The sequence below is a fragment of the Epinephelus fuscoguttatus genome, linkage group LG10, assembly GCF_011397635.1.
Source record: "Epinephelus fuscoguttatus linkage group LG10, E.fuscoguttatus.final_Chr_v1".
NCBI classification, from domain to species: Eukaryota; Metazoa; Chordata; class Actinopteri; order Perciformes; family Serranidae; genus Epinephelus; species Epinephelus fuscoguttatus.
In genome coordinates, this window is record NC_064761.1 from 20883873 (window position 1) to 20900438 (window position 16566).

The 16566-nt window shown below is 41.6% G+C and overlaps 1 protein-coding gene across 9 annotated transcripts in view; it reads left to right on the plus strand.

Annotated features, from left to right (window-relative positions):
- Positions 1 to 16566, plus strand: part of ptprsa (protein tyrosine phosphatase receptor type Sa) — a 260026-nt gene that overhangs the window by 107902 nt on the left and 135558 nt on the right. For all 9 annotated transcript variants that reach the window (XM_049588106.1, XM_049588108.1, XM_049588107.1 and 6 more), the window contains one exon: positions 7984 to 8207. In XM_049588106.1, the coding sequence (XP_049444063.1) occupies positions 8111 to 8207 (97 nt within the window). In that variant the 5' untranslated portion in view covers positions 7984 to 8110. The remainder of the gene's footprint in view (positions 1 to 7983; positions 8208 to 16566) is intronic.

Genomic DNA, 16566 nt, shown 5'->3' on the forward strand with positions numbered 1-16566 from the left:
ACTGTTTGCCAAATGCACATATGAAAACAGATAAGTACCCATACAAACTGCTCCGCACTTATTTATGCATACATAAATGCACATATACATACATATACAAATACATACTAATAAATATATGCACATAAACATGCATGGACAGAATTGTTCACTGAGGCACTAATACCAACCTACACACACACGAAAATTACCTGGTCATAACACATATGGACACACTGGATGGACCTGCTTCTTACATTCCTGTGTTGTTAGTCTTCTGTAGGGTATGAATCAATGAAAGGCAGTAAACTGGTTGAGGTAAGAGCCTGTAACTCGGGGCTGGCGCATAAAAACTTCATCTAAGGTAAAAGACTGCAGAGGGAGAGACAGCGGCTGAAGGCTGAACATAAACAGCAGCCAGCAAATAGCAGAGTTAAGAGAGGGCCATGAAAAAGGCAGTATTTGCTGGAAAATTAGTATTTTTTCCATCATCCCACAACAGAAAGCAGCGCTGGCTTATTTTCGTGACAATCTCCTACTGCATCAGCCTCGTACCTTTTGTCTTTTAAATCAAAAATCGATGAGAAAGAGTGATTCTACGTGGAGACTGGAGGAAGTGTTGCTTGCCTGGAATATACACACAGAAAATTACATGTCATTACACCACAGCCAGACAATGACTGTTGTTGGTAGTTTGGAAAGGTCAGAGCACTGAGCTGTACGATCTAGCAACCAGTAGCAGCTGGCGTTATGTTAGCCATTTATATCAACAACACTACATTACTCATCACAAACAAACTCAATCAACTGCTGTCATACTTTTGCTGATACTGTGTCAAGTCCCATATTCAAAGTTTCAGGTTTCCCTTTTCACTCAGCAGCAACCCACAGGGCTCAGTTAGCAATTCTTAGCAGTTAGCTAAAGCCATAGACCGTAGATAGTGAGCAATGCTAACAGGACTAAGCAAGTAGTCTATATCTGAGTAAGTGCTACTTTAATCTAAAGTCTGTTTTTGTGGTCAGCTGGATGATATTATGGATTTTCCTGTGGCAATCTAATGTTAGGTTATCAATGTAGCTTTAGTAGCATTAGCTAATTGACAGTAACATTAGCCACGTAGTAAGGCTGGGCGATATGGACGAAAATTCATATCTCTGTATTTACAGGCTGACTGACGATACAGTATATCTCGGTATTTTCTATGAAATGGGCAGCATTTTTTCAGTTGCAAGTCAAAGCCAAATTTGAGATGTCACAAGCAGTTTTATGATAACAGAATGTGATCAAAATAAAATGCAAAGACAGAGATTTTGTTCCCTGTTTGAAAATATGCAGCTGCACAGCAGTTACACCTCCAAAATACTGGTTGACGGCAGGGTTTCTGTGAAGTGCTGTAAAGTTTAGTTGATTAAAAACACACCTAAAATACACATTAAACATGGCTTAACTGCGATAATTTCAAACACAAATACACAAATTGGCTACATTATAATTTACAGATTTAAAGATACAAGCCTATGGCATTTTACACTGTATAAATAAGCCAAGCGGCTAGCGGACTTGTCCTCTACTCATATGAAGCCAGGGACAACAGCAACATTTAACAAAGGTAATGTTACAAATTTCGGCCCTATTACAGCTCACAAGGTTCACCTACAAAACAGCTGTCTTGTGCTAAGCACGTTTTCCAAACAAATACAACATGCTAATGTTATTAGCACAAGCCTATGGCATTTTACATTGTATAAATTAGCCTAACAAATAGCGGAGATTTCCTCTAAAATGCTATTTTGTGGGGGCTTTATTGTCTTCACAATTTATTGTTTCTTTAAAGTAAGAAACAAAATACATATTTAAAAAAAAAATTAAAGTAAATGAAAGCTTCCTTTCCAATGAGGGAAGTGGTTTCAGCTTACAAAAATAGGAGGTCTGTGTTGCCACGAGGTGTAGTTACATTTATGGGGAGGTGCATGTCAGGTTACGGCTCTAAAAAGTGTTGCTGGAGAACTTGTGAGTGAATCAGTGGGGTGGAGCTGTGCGGAGAGTGTGAGAGAGGAGACATTTACACTGCTATGCGTCATGTTATGCAACTTGACCCTATATTGATATAAACAGTGTTGTCTAAATTTGTGTCTTGCTTGAAAATATATCGATATATCGTACATAGTTGTTATCGCCCAGCTGTATCACTTAGAAGAGATGGATGTTTCTTTTTGTGCTTAATAGGGGTGGGCCATATCATCCTGTTCATGACAATACTGATATGTTTTTTAATATAGAATGAAAATTGATATCTTTCTTATATGTTAGCTTTGACTAGAACGGTAATAAGTTGGTAGAACAGTATTCTCAGTTTCCTGATTTGACACCTTTGCCCTTCTCTAAGACAAAAACACTCACATATCTTCCTCAAGTAATTACCAACTTGTTTTATTTCAAAATGAGTTTAAAAAATGCCAAAGTGGCTCTCAAATAAGTGGCATTAGTGGTATTTTAGAGTAATTTAAAGACCTCGGTCAGGCTTTTGTTGTAGGCGGAAGGCATTGAACAAGAACACTGATGTTATGTCATTAGTGGCCCTTGTTGCAAATAATGTTCCCATTTAAAGAAATTAACCTATATGGGCCTCAGCTCATTTTACATGACCCGTGTGCCCTTTATAAAAATAATGATAGTTAATAGTAATTGTGTTCGGCTGGACATTTCACTCACATGAACTGCTTGAGTCATAGAAGGATTAATCGCTCTCAACCAGAGGTGGAAAGCCTTTTGTGCTAGATTTTCTTTGCAGAAGCCACGCTGAGCTACCAGCATCCTTCAATCTGAGTCTGTACAATTCTGAATGGGCTCAAATGTTGTTGGTTTACTATAAAAGAAAACCTCTGCTCTTCCAGTGACATTTGGACGGATTTTTCGAAGGCAGTTTGCCACAACCTTCTCAAGTTCCTCGCAGTGTACCGGGGCCAGTACCCATCCTTGGAGAATTAAAAACATCCTTTCCGTGCAGCAGCAGGGAGTCACTGTAAACAGGGCCTGTCAGAGTCCCGGAGCCAAAAATTAGATGTTGTTGATACAAACACACTCTAGAAACCAAACAATGCATGAAAAATGTACTCCTGCAGAATGTCCAACTTTTTTTAGGGAGGGGGGGACTAGACAAACAGAAAATATTATTCTTTTTGAAGTTCTAGACATCAAACACTCGGTTTTGATCATCAAGCCCAACCAAACTGAGGGCTTTTTAACTGTGTGTGTGAAGTGAGCTTACTGTTCACCTCATAAAAGGGATTATTAATGTGGTCCCTCAGGTGATAAGTAGTTGTTTTTCTCCTCACGGATGCAACTACACATCTTAGCTTGTGTGTGTGTGTGTGTGTGTGAGAGAGAGAGTGGGACTAACTGTTTGTATGGTAACAATACAGCGTGTATGAGTGGTTGGAAATAGCTTGGTGTCTTAAAGTCAGTAGTCTCATCTCTTCTCCAAGAAATTTATGTATACTTACCTGCACCTCCATTCACTTCGTAGCATTTGCTCTTTCCTTTTTTTTATTTTTTCTCGGCCCATTGTGGCATGTGTGAAAGTGTGGATGTGCACGCTTGTGTGTTTTATAGCCAATGGTCCTGCTCTCATTTCATGCTTATGGCGCAAATTCCCATCTCTCCTTCCCCTCACTGCCTTTCTCAATCTCAGTAATCAAATGCATTAGTATCAATATTGCATGGGGAAACGAGCTGAATTTAAAGCTTGACCATGTCAAAGTGGGAGTCCGTGATAGCCAGTGACTGCCACCACTCAGTGGAAATTGGGCTGCCATTTTGGCTGTAATTACTGAAGCCTGGCGACTGGTTAATATCTGAAATGATGGCCAGATATTAAAAATGAAAAAAGTTCTAGCTTCAAAATATATTCATTGCCCATCAGTGGGAATAACCTAGAATTTAATGGATGGGCTTTGTCACAGTCAGGCTGTCTGTCTTGAAATACAAAAAATGAGTAGCACTTATTTTATTGCATTTCTAAGCATGAATTTGCTTAAAGCTGTTTTAGGTGTGAAATGTTAAATATTTTAATTCCACCTGATGGCAGAAAGCCTTGTGATAATTTTGGCTTATAAACGCTTATGATTTACGTATTTGCAGTACTGATCAACATTGACAACCCACTGGAGTTGCACTTGATGAATGTAGGTCCATTATTCACTCACGATTTATTTCAGGTTTGATGGACCAGTGTCTGGAAAAAAAAAAGTTTGACTTGTTGTCATTCAATCAGTCCTCTATGTTAACTTCATGTGCGGCTGCCCTGGAAACTTGGGAGGTCAATCAGGAGAGATGGAAGAATGAAGTAAAGATAATATTTAATACAGAATATGAGTGCACAGATTAACACATGATTTGATCTGATTAAGATTTAACAGAAGTCTTTGGCACTTGGACACCAGAGGGTGATATTTTGTAAATGAGGGACATGAGCGGTAAGATAAATCCCCCCATGGAGTCCAGGCACTGGTGGTGGGAATAGGCTGATGACTCTGAGGCTGATGACTGGCATGTGAGGCTGATGAATCTGTAAAGACTTCGCACACGACGTCAGCAAAAAAGAACTGTGGCAGAGACAGAACCATATTTAAATGAGGAGCAGTAAGAAGATAGGCTGACAGAGAAGGTGTGTTGCTGTGCTATTGGTTGATTGTGAATCAGCCGATGACTCGATCAACCTACCCAGGCACCTGGACATAGTGAGTGAGCATACGTGCAAGGAGTGAATAGCAGGGTGAGAAAGAAACTTATAGCCAGAGCTTAAAAAGTATTGTCTTCTTGATTGAACTTTCACTAGAGAACTTTAACTTGATGTTGCAGCTCCGTTGTCAACGGTTGCTGCTAGCAGTGATTTTCCCACCCTTTACAAAGGTCAGCAGCTCACCAAAAGTTGTTTTAGTAGGTTATCATACAGCATAAAGTTACTGTTGCCAGAGGTGGCAATTGATTTGCTTGTGTTTTTACTTTTCCAGTGATCACATTATACAAGCCTAACAATCACTAACTACTGCTAATTATCCTGATTTCCCTAAGAAATGTGTAAATTACTGCAGTGGTCCTAGTCACATTGAAATCCGCAAAACATTACCATTAGCAGTTTCCTCTCGATCACAGCCTGTAATGTGGAAGCGGCTGAGGTAATGGTTTATCAATCGATTGGCCTCTCTCCTAGCACTGCCAGAATGCTAAATACTCCATCTTTCCTCTGCCCATGTCTAGAGGCAAAGTGATGCATGCTTTTAGCGAGAGTTGACAGGTTTTCCCATGGAGGTGCTAATAGCCGGACTGACATGCTGTGGTTTCCGTATCATGGCTTCCTTTTGAGTGAAGGACTGCTTCAGCGTCACGTTGGAATCTCTCCTTAGAGTTGCATTTGCTATTAAGGTCAAAATGTTGCTTTAATGAGGGTTTAGCTTCTCCAGTCCCTCAGGGATTATGAAAGATGTCCAGGCTTATATGTATCTTTTAGGCGAAACTGCTTCACCGATTCTTATTTTTTATTTACTGTTTAAAAAAAGGAAGTGTGAGCCACCTAGACAGTGTCTATCGTTAAAGTGAAGCCCACACTTGGCCCTAGGTTATGTTTGGCGAGGCCCTTCAACAACAATAGCTGTTGTAATTGTGTTGCGAAGTGTGTATAGCAACCAGAGGTGGAGATAGAAAGCCATGCCCTAAGGGGAGGGCCATAAATCATAAGCTAGGCACTTTGTGAGCATAGATAGAGTAATTCCCTACAGGCATGGCAAGATTCCCTCTACCTCCACCAATGTTTACAGTTAGAACAATAGGGGTATCATTCAAAGGTCTCCTAGATAATTTGATACTCCTCCTTTCCCTTTGTTCATGTTTATCCCTCACTTCTCACCAATGACATCACTTGCCCTCCAGGCCAAGAAAATGAGGAACAAGCAAGGACACACATGTTGGTCGTGTGTGTATAGTATTGTGTCGAAAGATGAGCTGAGCTTCTGAAAGACGCCCACTCGCTTCTGGCACGGTGCTGCCACAAAAGACTCATTGTTAATCTATCCCTTTGTGTTTTTGTAAGTGTGCATGTATCACATGTTCTTTAATTTCTCTGTTTGAATTTCGTTTGTGGGGAAAAAAGTGTGTTCAGCTGCCAGAAGCCTTACACTGTGCATGTGTGTGCTTTTGTGCCGTATATGGGTTTTGCCGCATGCATTTGTGGGTTTATTTTAAGTGCGCCTGCTGCTGCATGTGTGTGTCTCCTTCACCTTGCCAGTTGAGGAGCCGGGTCCAGTAGCTGTGGAGGGTGGGGTGCTTGTACACGCCTGCTGTCTGAGGTGCTTGGTTACACTGCAATTAGCTGTGGTTGTCTGCCTCTCTCACAAGGCCGCAGTCACAAACGTAGCCCTGTAAAGCAGCTGCATATATTAACCTTTCAACTACTCTGACAATTTTGCAGCTTGACATTACTGACACGATCACTCATGTTTTCGAGTAAGGTGATTTTTTTTGTTTTTGTTTTACCCATTAAAGAAAACTTACTTAAGTGAGGTAGTTTATATATCCTTACTATATATCCCTCCAGACAGTAATTTGCCTGTGAAGTTGTCTGTCTTTTGAGCTTCTGATCCTGATTGCATCTGAATGAAAGAGATTGTAACTGTCAATCAGTTATGCTATTTTTGAAGTACATTCAGTTCACATTTCAGCCACTGACATTCTTGTCAAAAGCAACTTGCAGTAAGTTAGCAGGTAAGGATTTTATGAGGTGTTCAGGGACAGTTTGAAAGTGGCTCTTTCATGGATCAAACCCGTAAACCTTTGTTGACAGAATATTATCTTTAACCTCTAGGTTACACAGGGAAAAAAAAAGTTGCTTTAGGGCATCTACAATAAAGTGCACACCATCTGCACAGTTTGTACTATAGTACCCTGTTAACCACCCAGCGTGCAGGTAATTAATCTCACTTCTAGAGAGCCGCTCTCACCCCTTGTGTGGGCTCAGCTGAGTAGCAGCATCCCCGGAGGTGCGAGGAGTTCAGTGTCTTGCACAAGGACACTAAAGCAGACGTCGACACGGTGTCTCGAACCCGGGTCCTGTCATCTGGGTCCTCTGAGAAGGAACAGTTTTGTGTTTACAACTTGGCTGCTGACACAGACATCGCTTTCGTCAAGGCATTGACAAACTCATTACATTCACGTCATGGATCTCTCTCACTTCTCTCTTTCCGTTGTCTCTTTCTTCACGTCTTTTTAATTAAAGAGTATGTATAACCACTTGGTGGTGGCTCTGCGCCGCACCAGCCATATCAATGAGAGAAATGGCGTGCATGTGTACGTGTGGTGGGAGGTGTCCCCAGTCCTTCTGTGTAGCTTTGGGGATTAATGGCAATTTGTCTAAAACAAAGAGACGGTGCCTGGAATATCATTGGGTGCCTGTGTAATTACAAGGCAATGAGATAAGCAAATAACGACAAGATCCGGCGATTAGGAAAGGAAAAAAGATGGAAAACAGTGACTCCCCTGCTAATTAAGGGATGTGAGAGGACCCTGGTTGAGAGATGGGGAGGTTACAGGGTTCCGGGTATTCGACTGCTTCCAGTAGCGTCACCGACACCTTATTACCTTCCTTCCATTTATGTGTCAGCAGCAATGAGAGGTTGTGAAAAGTGCAGCAGAGTGGAGTAGTCTGTGTTTTTATCAACAGTCACATGACATGTCGATGAGGGTGCAACCTTTACCTTTTCACTGCAAGTCTCTCTGGCTGAGAGCATCGTGTCAAATACTCAAAATGGATACATTCAGTTTGGCACCATTTATTTTGACATTTTTTCTCCCATAAAGAGCTGTTGCAACAATGAAACTATTATATTGTGTTACCTCTCTGTCATAATAATTAAATGCTAAGTAGTCATGTTCCTTATGTGGGTAGAAAATAGTCCTAAAGTTCATAACTAAAATGTCTTAATTTTTCTCATCTTCCTGTCTTGTTGCAGAGTGCCAAGCCGTCCTGCGTGAAGACCCCAACCTTCCCTGCGCAGCCGGGGCCTCGGCTCTCCAGCCAGGTCGAACATCAGTCCCACCCCACCCCTCCCTGCCCACCCTTCCCCTACTGGAGCCAAGATGGCCACCAGCGGTGCCCCTCGCCTCTCCTTGCCACTCCTGCTGCCTGTCACCACTCTGCTGCTATCACTGCTGCTCACCGGCTCCCACGCCTTATGTAAGTATCAAGACACATGCTGCCACTGATAACTGCTCGGCTTTCCTATGTAGTGCCCTTTAAAGGTCCATCGTTCATATCTGATACACGGGGTAGAGACAGGGAACATTGCAGAAAGGTGGAGGAGGGCAAGTAAACAAAGCATTGGAAAAGTTCCTGCTCAGAGCCTTTCATGGAGATACTTGAGCTGCTTTTTGCTACTCCACTTTTCAGTTTGCTTTTGGTAAGCATGTAAAGACATGTATTACTATCTCAACTTGTTGACATCTCATCTTAGAGAGGCTCTCTTCATCTCCAAAAGGTATGTTGTTTATAGGATGTCTGTGCTGCTGCTGCTGCCTCAAGAAAATAAGAATTTTACAGCAATATCAAGAGCTGGGTTTGACTTGAAAAAGAAATTGTCACTCCTACATCTGCATTTGCATTGTACTTATGATGAGTGAGCATATAGGGCCTCAAAGAAAAGGACATATAGCTTCTGACGTACACATCTGCAAGTTACCAATATCAATCAGCCCCATGCAGGCTTTTTAAAATTCATAGATGTCTCAAAATACCTTTACCTATACATGATGCCTGTCCGTATAAATCGTCCTCCATAACTTCCCATGTTGGTAACAGAGCAACGTCAGTAGTCTCTTATCCCACCCTGTCAACTCCTGCTTAGGATTTGTTCTGCACCATTTCCCCGTTAAGATGGGCTTAGAGCAGCATTAAGGAGACAAAACAAAGAGGAGGCTCTGCGGAGAAATAGAACAAGAGTGATGGCGAGGTGGGGAGGCTCCCCCTTGGGTTTCATTGTTTGTAAATCCTGTGTGCGTGTGTGGGTAGGTGTGTGTTGGTGAGTATGTAAAAGAATTATTTATGTATGACGTGGCGAATGTGTGTAAGTCTGCAGATCATTGTGAGCATATGTGTTGGAGTGTGTCGGTGACAAGTTTATACAACATGTAAATGATGTGTGCAAACTTGCCTCGGTGTTTTTGTCTGTGTGTGTGTCTAAGGAACAGCAGGGCTTTGACATTCTGAGTGTCTCCAATCGTATCCATCCTATACTCTCTAGCCCTTTTTTTACGCAGAGAGTGCGTGATAGGGCCACTACCAAGTTCCTTCATTACGCCACCTTTGCTTTTTTGTACAGAACCAAACAACGACAGCATAATGCTACCCCAGGGAACAGTAAATTACAGCGTGAAATCAGGCAGGACACAATGTCAAGCTCAGCTCACATCCTAGCTACATCAGCTGATCTCAAGCAGCCCAATCAACTGATGGAGCAGCTGATTGATGGAAGGGAGTCAGCTGATAGATCACACGATTCCTTTCTATGCATCCAATTAGCGAATCTCATTCAGGGCGCCCTTTTTAAACTGCTCTGGCCTGCTTACTGTTGCCGCTTCCTCTGCAAGCCACTTTTCAACCCACCTCCACCCCAGCTCCTCCTTTTCATGCTGTGTCTGACTTATCAATGCCATTTCTGTTTGTCATTGATGCTGCTGTTCTGTTCCTGGGGGTCTTTGCTGCTGCTCTCTCTGTCTTAAGGCCCGAACATACTCAGGCGTACTATTAGCGGAGCGGACTCCGCAAGGAATGTCCGCAGTCATTCGGGCTTTCATAGTCGAGCGCACTTCCACGTTGTAGTTTCCTGTAAAAATGTCCGTGAAAAATCCCCGCGATGTGAAAAATACATACCGAGCAGTCACTGGTGCACGGAGCGGAGTCCGCGCGGTCATAAAATCTGAGCTTTGCGGAGTCCGCGCGGACCTCCACGGAGTCCGTTCCACGTACGTTCCGCCCGAGTATGTTCGGGCCTTTAGGCTTTCCACATAAGCGCGTGGGAGGGCAGAGAGGTGTGCTCTCTCCACCTTACGCCAGGGCCACACTGCCCGCGGAAGCGCAGCGCACCGAAATTCTCGCGCGCACCTCCGTTCACATCAGACGCGCATTTCTCCACGCCGTTGACAAGCAATTCTGCTCCCAGCTCTTGTTTTTCACTGCCTGGCTTGTCAGATTCGCTTGCGGCTCGCGCAGAAAATAGACCAGACACCGAACTGATTGCTGCAAATCGTGAGCCTGCTGCGGAGCTTCCCGGTGCGGCGCGGCCAGTGTGGACGACACAGTCGGTTAACATGGGCGCCGAAAGGAAACTGCCTTCTCTTCTCTGCGCTTCGAGGCTATTCGCGGCGCTTCCGCGGGCGGTGTGGCCCTAGCGTTAGACTTTCCACGTAGGTGGGTAGAAGAGGCTTTCTTCGTTGGCTTGAGGAAAGGCAGAGGGGTCCCAGAACAGAGCCATACCACTAAATATAATACTGCAAATTGAAATAAAGTTTTCTTTGACTTAAGTGATCCTGACTGAAGTAAAATAAACTGAGGGGAGACATTTTAATTAGTTAAAGTTTCTTAATGTAGCCTTTCATAAGAGGAGCAGGTACCTTATATGCACACAAATTAGAAGCTATATTCAGACATAAACAAACTACAAAACTAGCCTGCAAAGACATAATGAAATAAGAAAGTTTTTAACAAAGAGACAGAATCCATAAAACTTGTGAGCTAGAGAATAAAAATCTTTGTTAAAATGGCACTTAGAAATGTCAACAGATTTAGCCAATGTGACATTTAAGGAACCCTGGTCCAGTCTTGGTGCCACAGCTGAAAATTTGAGGACGTTAAGTCGTGCTTGGTTTTTCTGTCTATCGCAGGAAATTTGCAAGATAAATTGCATTTTCACCTTGTTCCCTCTGTCTGCACTTTCATTTGCCTTAGTTTCTGACATTCAGTGAGTACGTTCCTACTGTGGTTCAAGATAACATGGGGAGGACTTGATTTTTATCATGTTGCAACAGAGCTGTCTGCTCTTGATTGCATGGTGGTTTGAGTGTCTGGTAGCATAATTCGAGTGTCTTTCAGCTCAGCTGGCTGAAAACATCTGAAATTGCACTCAGACAGATGTCAAACAGATGTCTTTGTTCTCTTCCTTTTTTGCCTTTTCTGTCTGACTGCAAGGCCACACGCTCTTTTTCAGAGTGAAAGTAAAGCCAAGGTGCAAAAGCTCCTTCTCTTAAAACGCTGCATATGAAGACAGTTTGTTGCACGTGTGTTGTTTTCGGGTTTACTCACCCGATATGAAGGACTCAGTTTTTCTCCTCCACTTGAACTTATTCATAGTCTATGTTTTTGTCACCGTGGTTTAAATAACATTCAGTGCAGTCTGCTTCATCTTTGATGGAGATTAGCCCCCTCCCCTTTTATTTTACACACACGCACACGCTTACAAATACACTAACAGCAGGGCTCTCTCCCCATCTGTCAGTATCTGCCTGTCTTTGTCTGCTCTGCCTGTGGATATTATCGCTGTTTTTGAGCTCTCTCCCTCCCTCTCATTGTGTCTTGCTCATGCTCAGACTTTTTTTCTTGTCCACCCCACTCCTGGCCACACACACACACACACACACACACACACACACACACACACACACTTTATCGCTCTTCTTTCTCATCTCTTTTTGGGGCCACACAGCATTACCCCACAATTATGTCTGGCAATATATGCACACACTCACAGACTACCTTCTTTTGCTCTCGCTGATTGTCTTTCACACCCACATGCGCAAACCCACACACATACACACGCAGCCCAGTGGTGCAGTTGTCCAATTATATTCACTCCCACCTGGTAGACTGAGAGGATTGGGGGGTGGGGGGGTGGGACAAAGACACCATCCACCACGTATCAACTCTCTCTCTCTCTCTCCCTCACACACAGACACACACACAAGCACACAGTGGATGCCACCCTTTTGCAGAAAACCCCAGCTGAAAGTATGATGTCATTCCTTCCTCGCACATCCCTCCCTAACTCTCTCGCTGCAATCCATCCCTTCCATTCAAACTCATAAATCACAGTGAGAAGGAGACATTTTTAATCAAAAGAGAAAGAAAGATGGCTCAATAAATCCCACCACCCCAGCCGTCATAATGCTCGGCTCCCTGTTTGTGTGCATGTCTATATTTATCTGCATGTTTGCATGAAATTGGTGTGCAGGTGTGTATGTGTGTGTGTGTGTGTCACATGAGCTTTAACATAGGTGGCCATAGGATATTGAGGAAGCAGATCTGCAGTATTTGTTGAAGCACGGCTATAAAACAAGATGGCAGTGTTGTGCATACATGTCATTAAAAAAACCACAAGTGATGTAAATTAACATGTAATATTCAATTTTTTAACCATGTTTAGACCTTTTAGCTCAAACACCTTTTAGCCAAGAGTCCATAAATAATTATTTAAATATAAATGTGCAATGTAGACACCTAGAGACTTAACTAGCAACAATAAAGATAAAGATCAAACCAGGAAACAATCACTACACTGTATGTGTGCATCAATATTTGCTTGCTCCTAAACATTTGCAGGCAAACAAGTGTATCCTTTTTTTTTAACAAAACATTATTACAGTGATATTCTATCATTGCATGTTAACTGGCAAAATATTGTTTTGAAAGTGGAAATCAACTCAACTATTTTTAACAAATTTATTTAAAACATGTAAGAGTAAAATATATAAACCAGTATATTAGACAGTAATGGTTAAAAGATCTGAATCACACACAGCAACCAGAAGCTGTGATTTATTTATTTTTTTAAACCTCAGACACCTAAAGGTTGTGTTTGACATTGTCAGTACAGGCTGATTAAAATTTCTCACTGAATATTGAAAGTGCAGGTAATTACTGAAGTAATTAGACATATGAATACCATTTTTTAATATTAGTTTTTTGATTTATGAGCTCTGGGGTGAAAGAGTTGCCATGGTGTGCGCCGTATCTTGCGCATATAAAAGTGGCCACACACACACACACACACACACACACACACACACACACACACACACACATCACCAGACTCTAAGATCTCTGGGGGCCAAGAATTACTTGAATAAACCTCGGCTCAAACAGCTCTGCCACCATTAACAATTCCAATTAAGACAAGTACTTTAATTTGTCATTGGATATTTAAAGCTGCTTTAAGGCCCTGTCCACGCATATACAAATGTTTTTGAAAACTGATGTTTTCCTCAGTGTTTTGGCTTCTCATCCACAGGCAGATAGAGTTTTAGGTCACTAAAGGCGGGACACCGCAGGTGAAAACATAGCTTTTTCATGCACTGGTCAATTTTTAGATTTTGGGCTCGTTGCATCCACAACATGTATTCTGTCAGACTAGTGTCAAGAAAACATTAGAATACACCTTTAGGTGTTTATTTTAGTTCAGATTTCCGTTCTGAAAATGTATGCAAGGGTACATGTTTAATTAGATGATGCATCATTTGCTTATTTAAACAGAACATTTCAGAAAGCGTGTAATATGAAAAACAATAATGTTAATGTAAGTAATCAGCTATAGGAGTTTCATGGTAATACGTCACCTAAATCAGGTGCAGATTTTACAAAAAACTGGTAACTTTGTATCTGTGGAGCATTTGGGGTAAAGATGATGTCATCTCCTCAATTAGCACATGCCCATTGTTGCTTTATGTAATGAGCATGCACCAGAGACAGTCACAACCATGGCGGGCTACCATTTTTTTCTATGTTTTTTACATGGCTCGTCGTCCATCCACAAATTTGAGTCACATTTCAGTTACACCACAGTACTTAGGGCTGTATACCAAAAAGATGTTGCATAAATAGGTATTCAACATGTATAAATACAGAAATAATTAGCTGGTATTGTTTCACAATTTGATCTTTGAAAGCCTCCAAAGAAAAAAATGAGCTCACTTATCATGCTCAGAATCTTCTTCTCTGGTATGTGACGCATTGTTGACATAGCCATAGATATTTTGTAAAATAAAGGTTGGCCTAAAAGCTGCATATGGATGGACAATTCTTTGTTTTTTAGCTGTGTTCTGTCGTTCTTTGGGGGTGATAAAGGTGCAACAAGAACGAGTGTTTCTAATATCAAGGAAAACAGATATGGTCTTGTATTTGTATTCCCCTTAACATCAAATGGTTTTTTTTACGGTCAAAGTTCATATTTTATTCACTGAATGAAAAAAAAAAAGATAAAATATTTTCATTCTTTTTTAATATATTGCAATTTCTACTTTTCCCAAATTAAGTGACTCTTACAGTATTTGTTTGCATTTGGGTTTGTGTTTTTGGACAGTGAGACAAGGTTATTTGTCTGCGGTCTTGCTGGCCCTTCACCTCCTCCCCACTTCTTTCTTCTCCTTTCTTTTTGGCCTTTTTCGAGTCCTCAACAGTAGCATTCTTGGCAAAGTACTCCTAATAGTAATTGGCCAGAACTCACAGTGATGGGGTGAGGGTGTTCAATTATTTATATTCCTTTGAAGCTGCCAATTGGAGAAAAAAAAAAAACAAAAAAAAAAAAACGAAGCCCCTTAGTGGAGTCGTTATTTTCTTCTCCTTCTTTTTCTTCTTCTTCTTCTTGTTCCCTATGTCTGTCTCTGTTTCGCTCTCTTGTTTTCTCTCGATTGCTTTTCTGTCTTTCCCTCTCTCTCTCCCTCGCTCCTTATCTTTTCCAGTCAAATTATGTTTTAGCCAACACTGTCAAGTTAATTCTGTCAAATTCAATTTCATGTGCACCCTGCTGATGCATGCTTGGCCCCATGCTTTACTTGTACCACTGTTTTTCTCTCAAATGAGAAGAAAACAAGTTAATTTTTAATTGAGTTACAGGCATGAATCCCTGCCTCAAGTAGCCTGTTGGCACTTACACATGGCGGAGGGAAACAACTTGATTTAGTGGTACAAGAAACCATCTTTTCTTAAGTGTTCTTTGGAAAGACCTCAAGCTTTGCATTCACTGTAAAGTCGACTGTATTCTACAATAAAAATTAAAATAGGGGAGTTCAACATGTGAGTTTTAGTCGCATGTGCAGCCAAAGTGCTAGCTTTCTGGACATGTTTACAGTTTGTCGTACAAGACGACTGAACAGCGTTGACAAGAAACTTCCTGTTTAGCCCCAGTGAAAGGATTTACAATGCTAAACAAGTGATCGACAGTGCAGCTCAAACACATATGGCTGATTACAAAGAGGTCTCAGGACAGCATGTCGTGGATGCCCATCAAATATGAAATTGGTTCTGAAAGATTAACCACTGAGGCAATAATGTCAGGAAAAAAAATCCAGGCAATGCATTTTTTTTATTGAAATGTACCTCTAAAAAGCACAGTCCTGGTCAGCACAATGGATCAAATAGCTGTCCTCTAAGCTTGCAGCCACAGCGTGGGTGATACTTATATCTCTTCTTTTTTGCCATCATCTCTCCTTCTCAGTCTCTTTTCAGTAACATGCTCCAGTAGTTTGAGCGATGTTATATGAACTCAGTTTGACAGAACAATACGAGTGATTGAAGTGCGTGAAAGGCACTATCCCTCAATGTTTTTTTTTTTTTTCCTTCCCTTCCAGCAGAGAGGAATTCAACACGCCACCAAGGTAGCTTTTAAAATTGTAATGCCTTCAATGCTTTGATGAACACGTTTAGATCTTCAAAGGTTTTTGAAACCCCCTCCTAAGAAAGATATTCCTTGATGCCTGACTGTTGTTGCGATAATTTTTTATACCGCCTTTCTGAGACTGCACAGGTGGAGACTTTCCCTTGTATTTAGCTTAGCTTGGATTTGAATATAAAGATGCAGCATGTGTTCTAGTTTTTATTTAACTTTCGCTGGAGAGATAATATAATTTGGTCTCTATTTTCTTTTTTCTCGTCCTTTGTTTTGATCAGACCTGTAACGACTTAGGCGTTAGGAGGTGTCCTCTTCATTTAACGAGCCAACAACTGTCACTTGCCTCAAGTGAGTCTAAATGACACAAAATTGTTCCCATTCGATCGTCTTTGTGTGCGCTCTGTAGCCATTTCAGAATCAGACCCACACTTAAGCTTAATTTCCCTTCCCTCTCTCTGAGGAATTGAGCCTATTTATTTCCAATGAACGGAAGGATACTTAGTGTGTTTCACTTTTTTCTTTAGCCTTCAACAATGGTTTCAATGGGACCAATTTGTGCATATTATGAGTTTGCCACTCTTTTTAGAAATGCAGCTTCGCAGTGACAGCACTGTGGTCGGGCAAAGTTTTTTCACCTCTGGGTACTTACACTCCAGAACTTATTTTATCCCACATCCTGCCACAAGTCCCTCATGGACTGCAAAGCCTGAGCCCTGCGAGTTTGCTTGGAGTGCAGTTGTCATAGATGGCGCGCTGTATGATGCAACGGGGGAGAACGTATGTGCTGTTGAGCCCTGAAATCTCTGTTTTCTCAAATCAAGTGAAAACGGTTTCTAATGAAGTGACATAATTTCATTTCTTGGCAGCGGTTGCTTTGAGAAT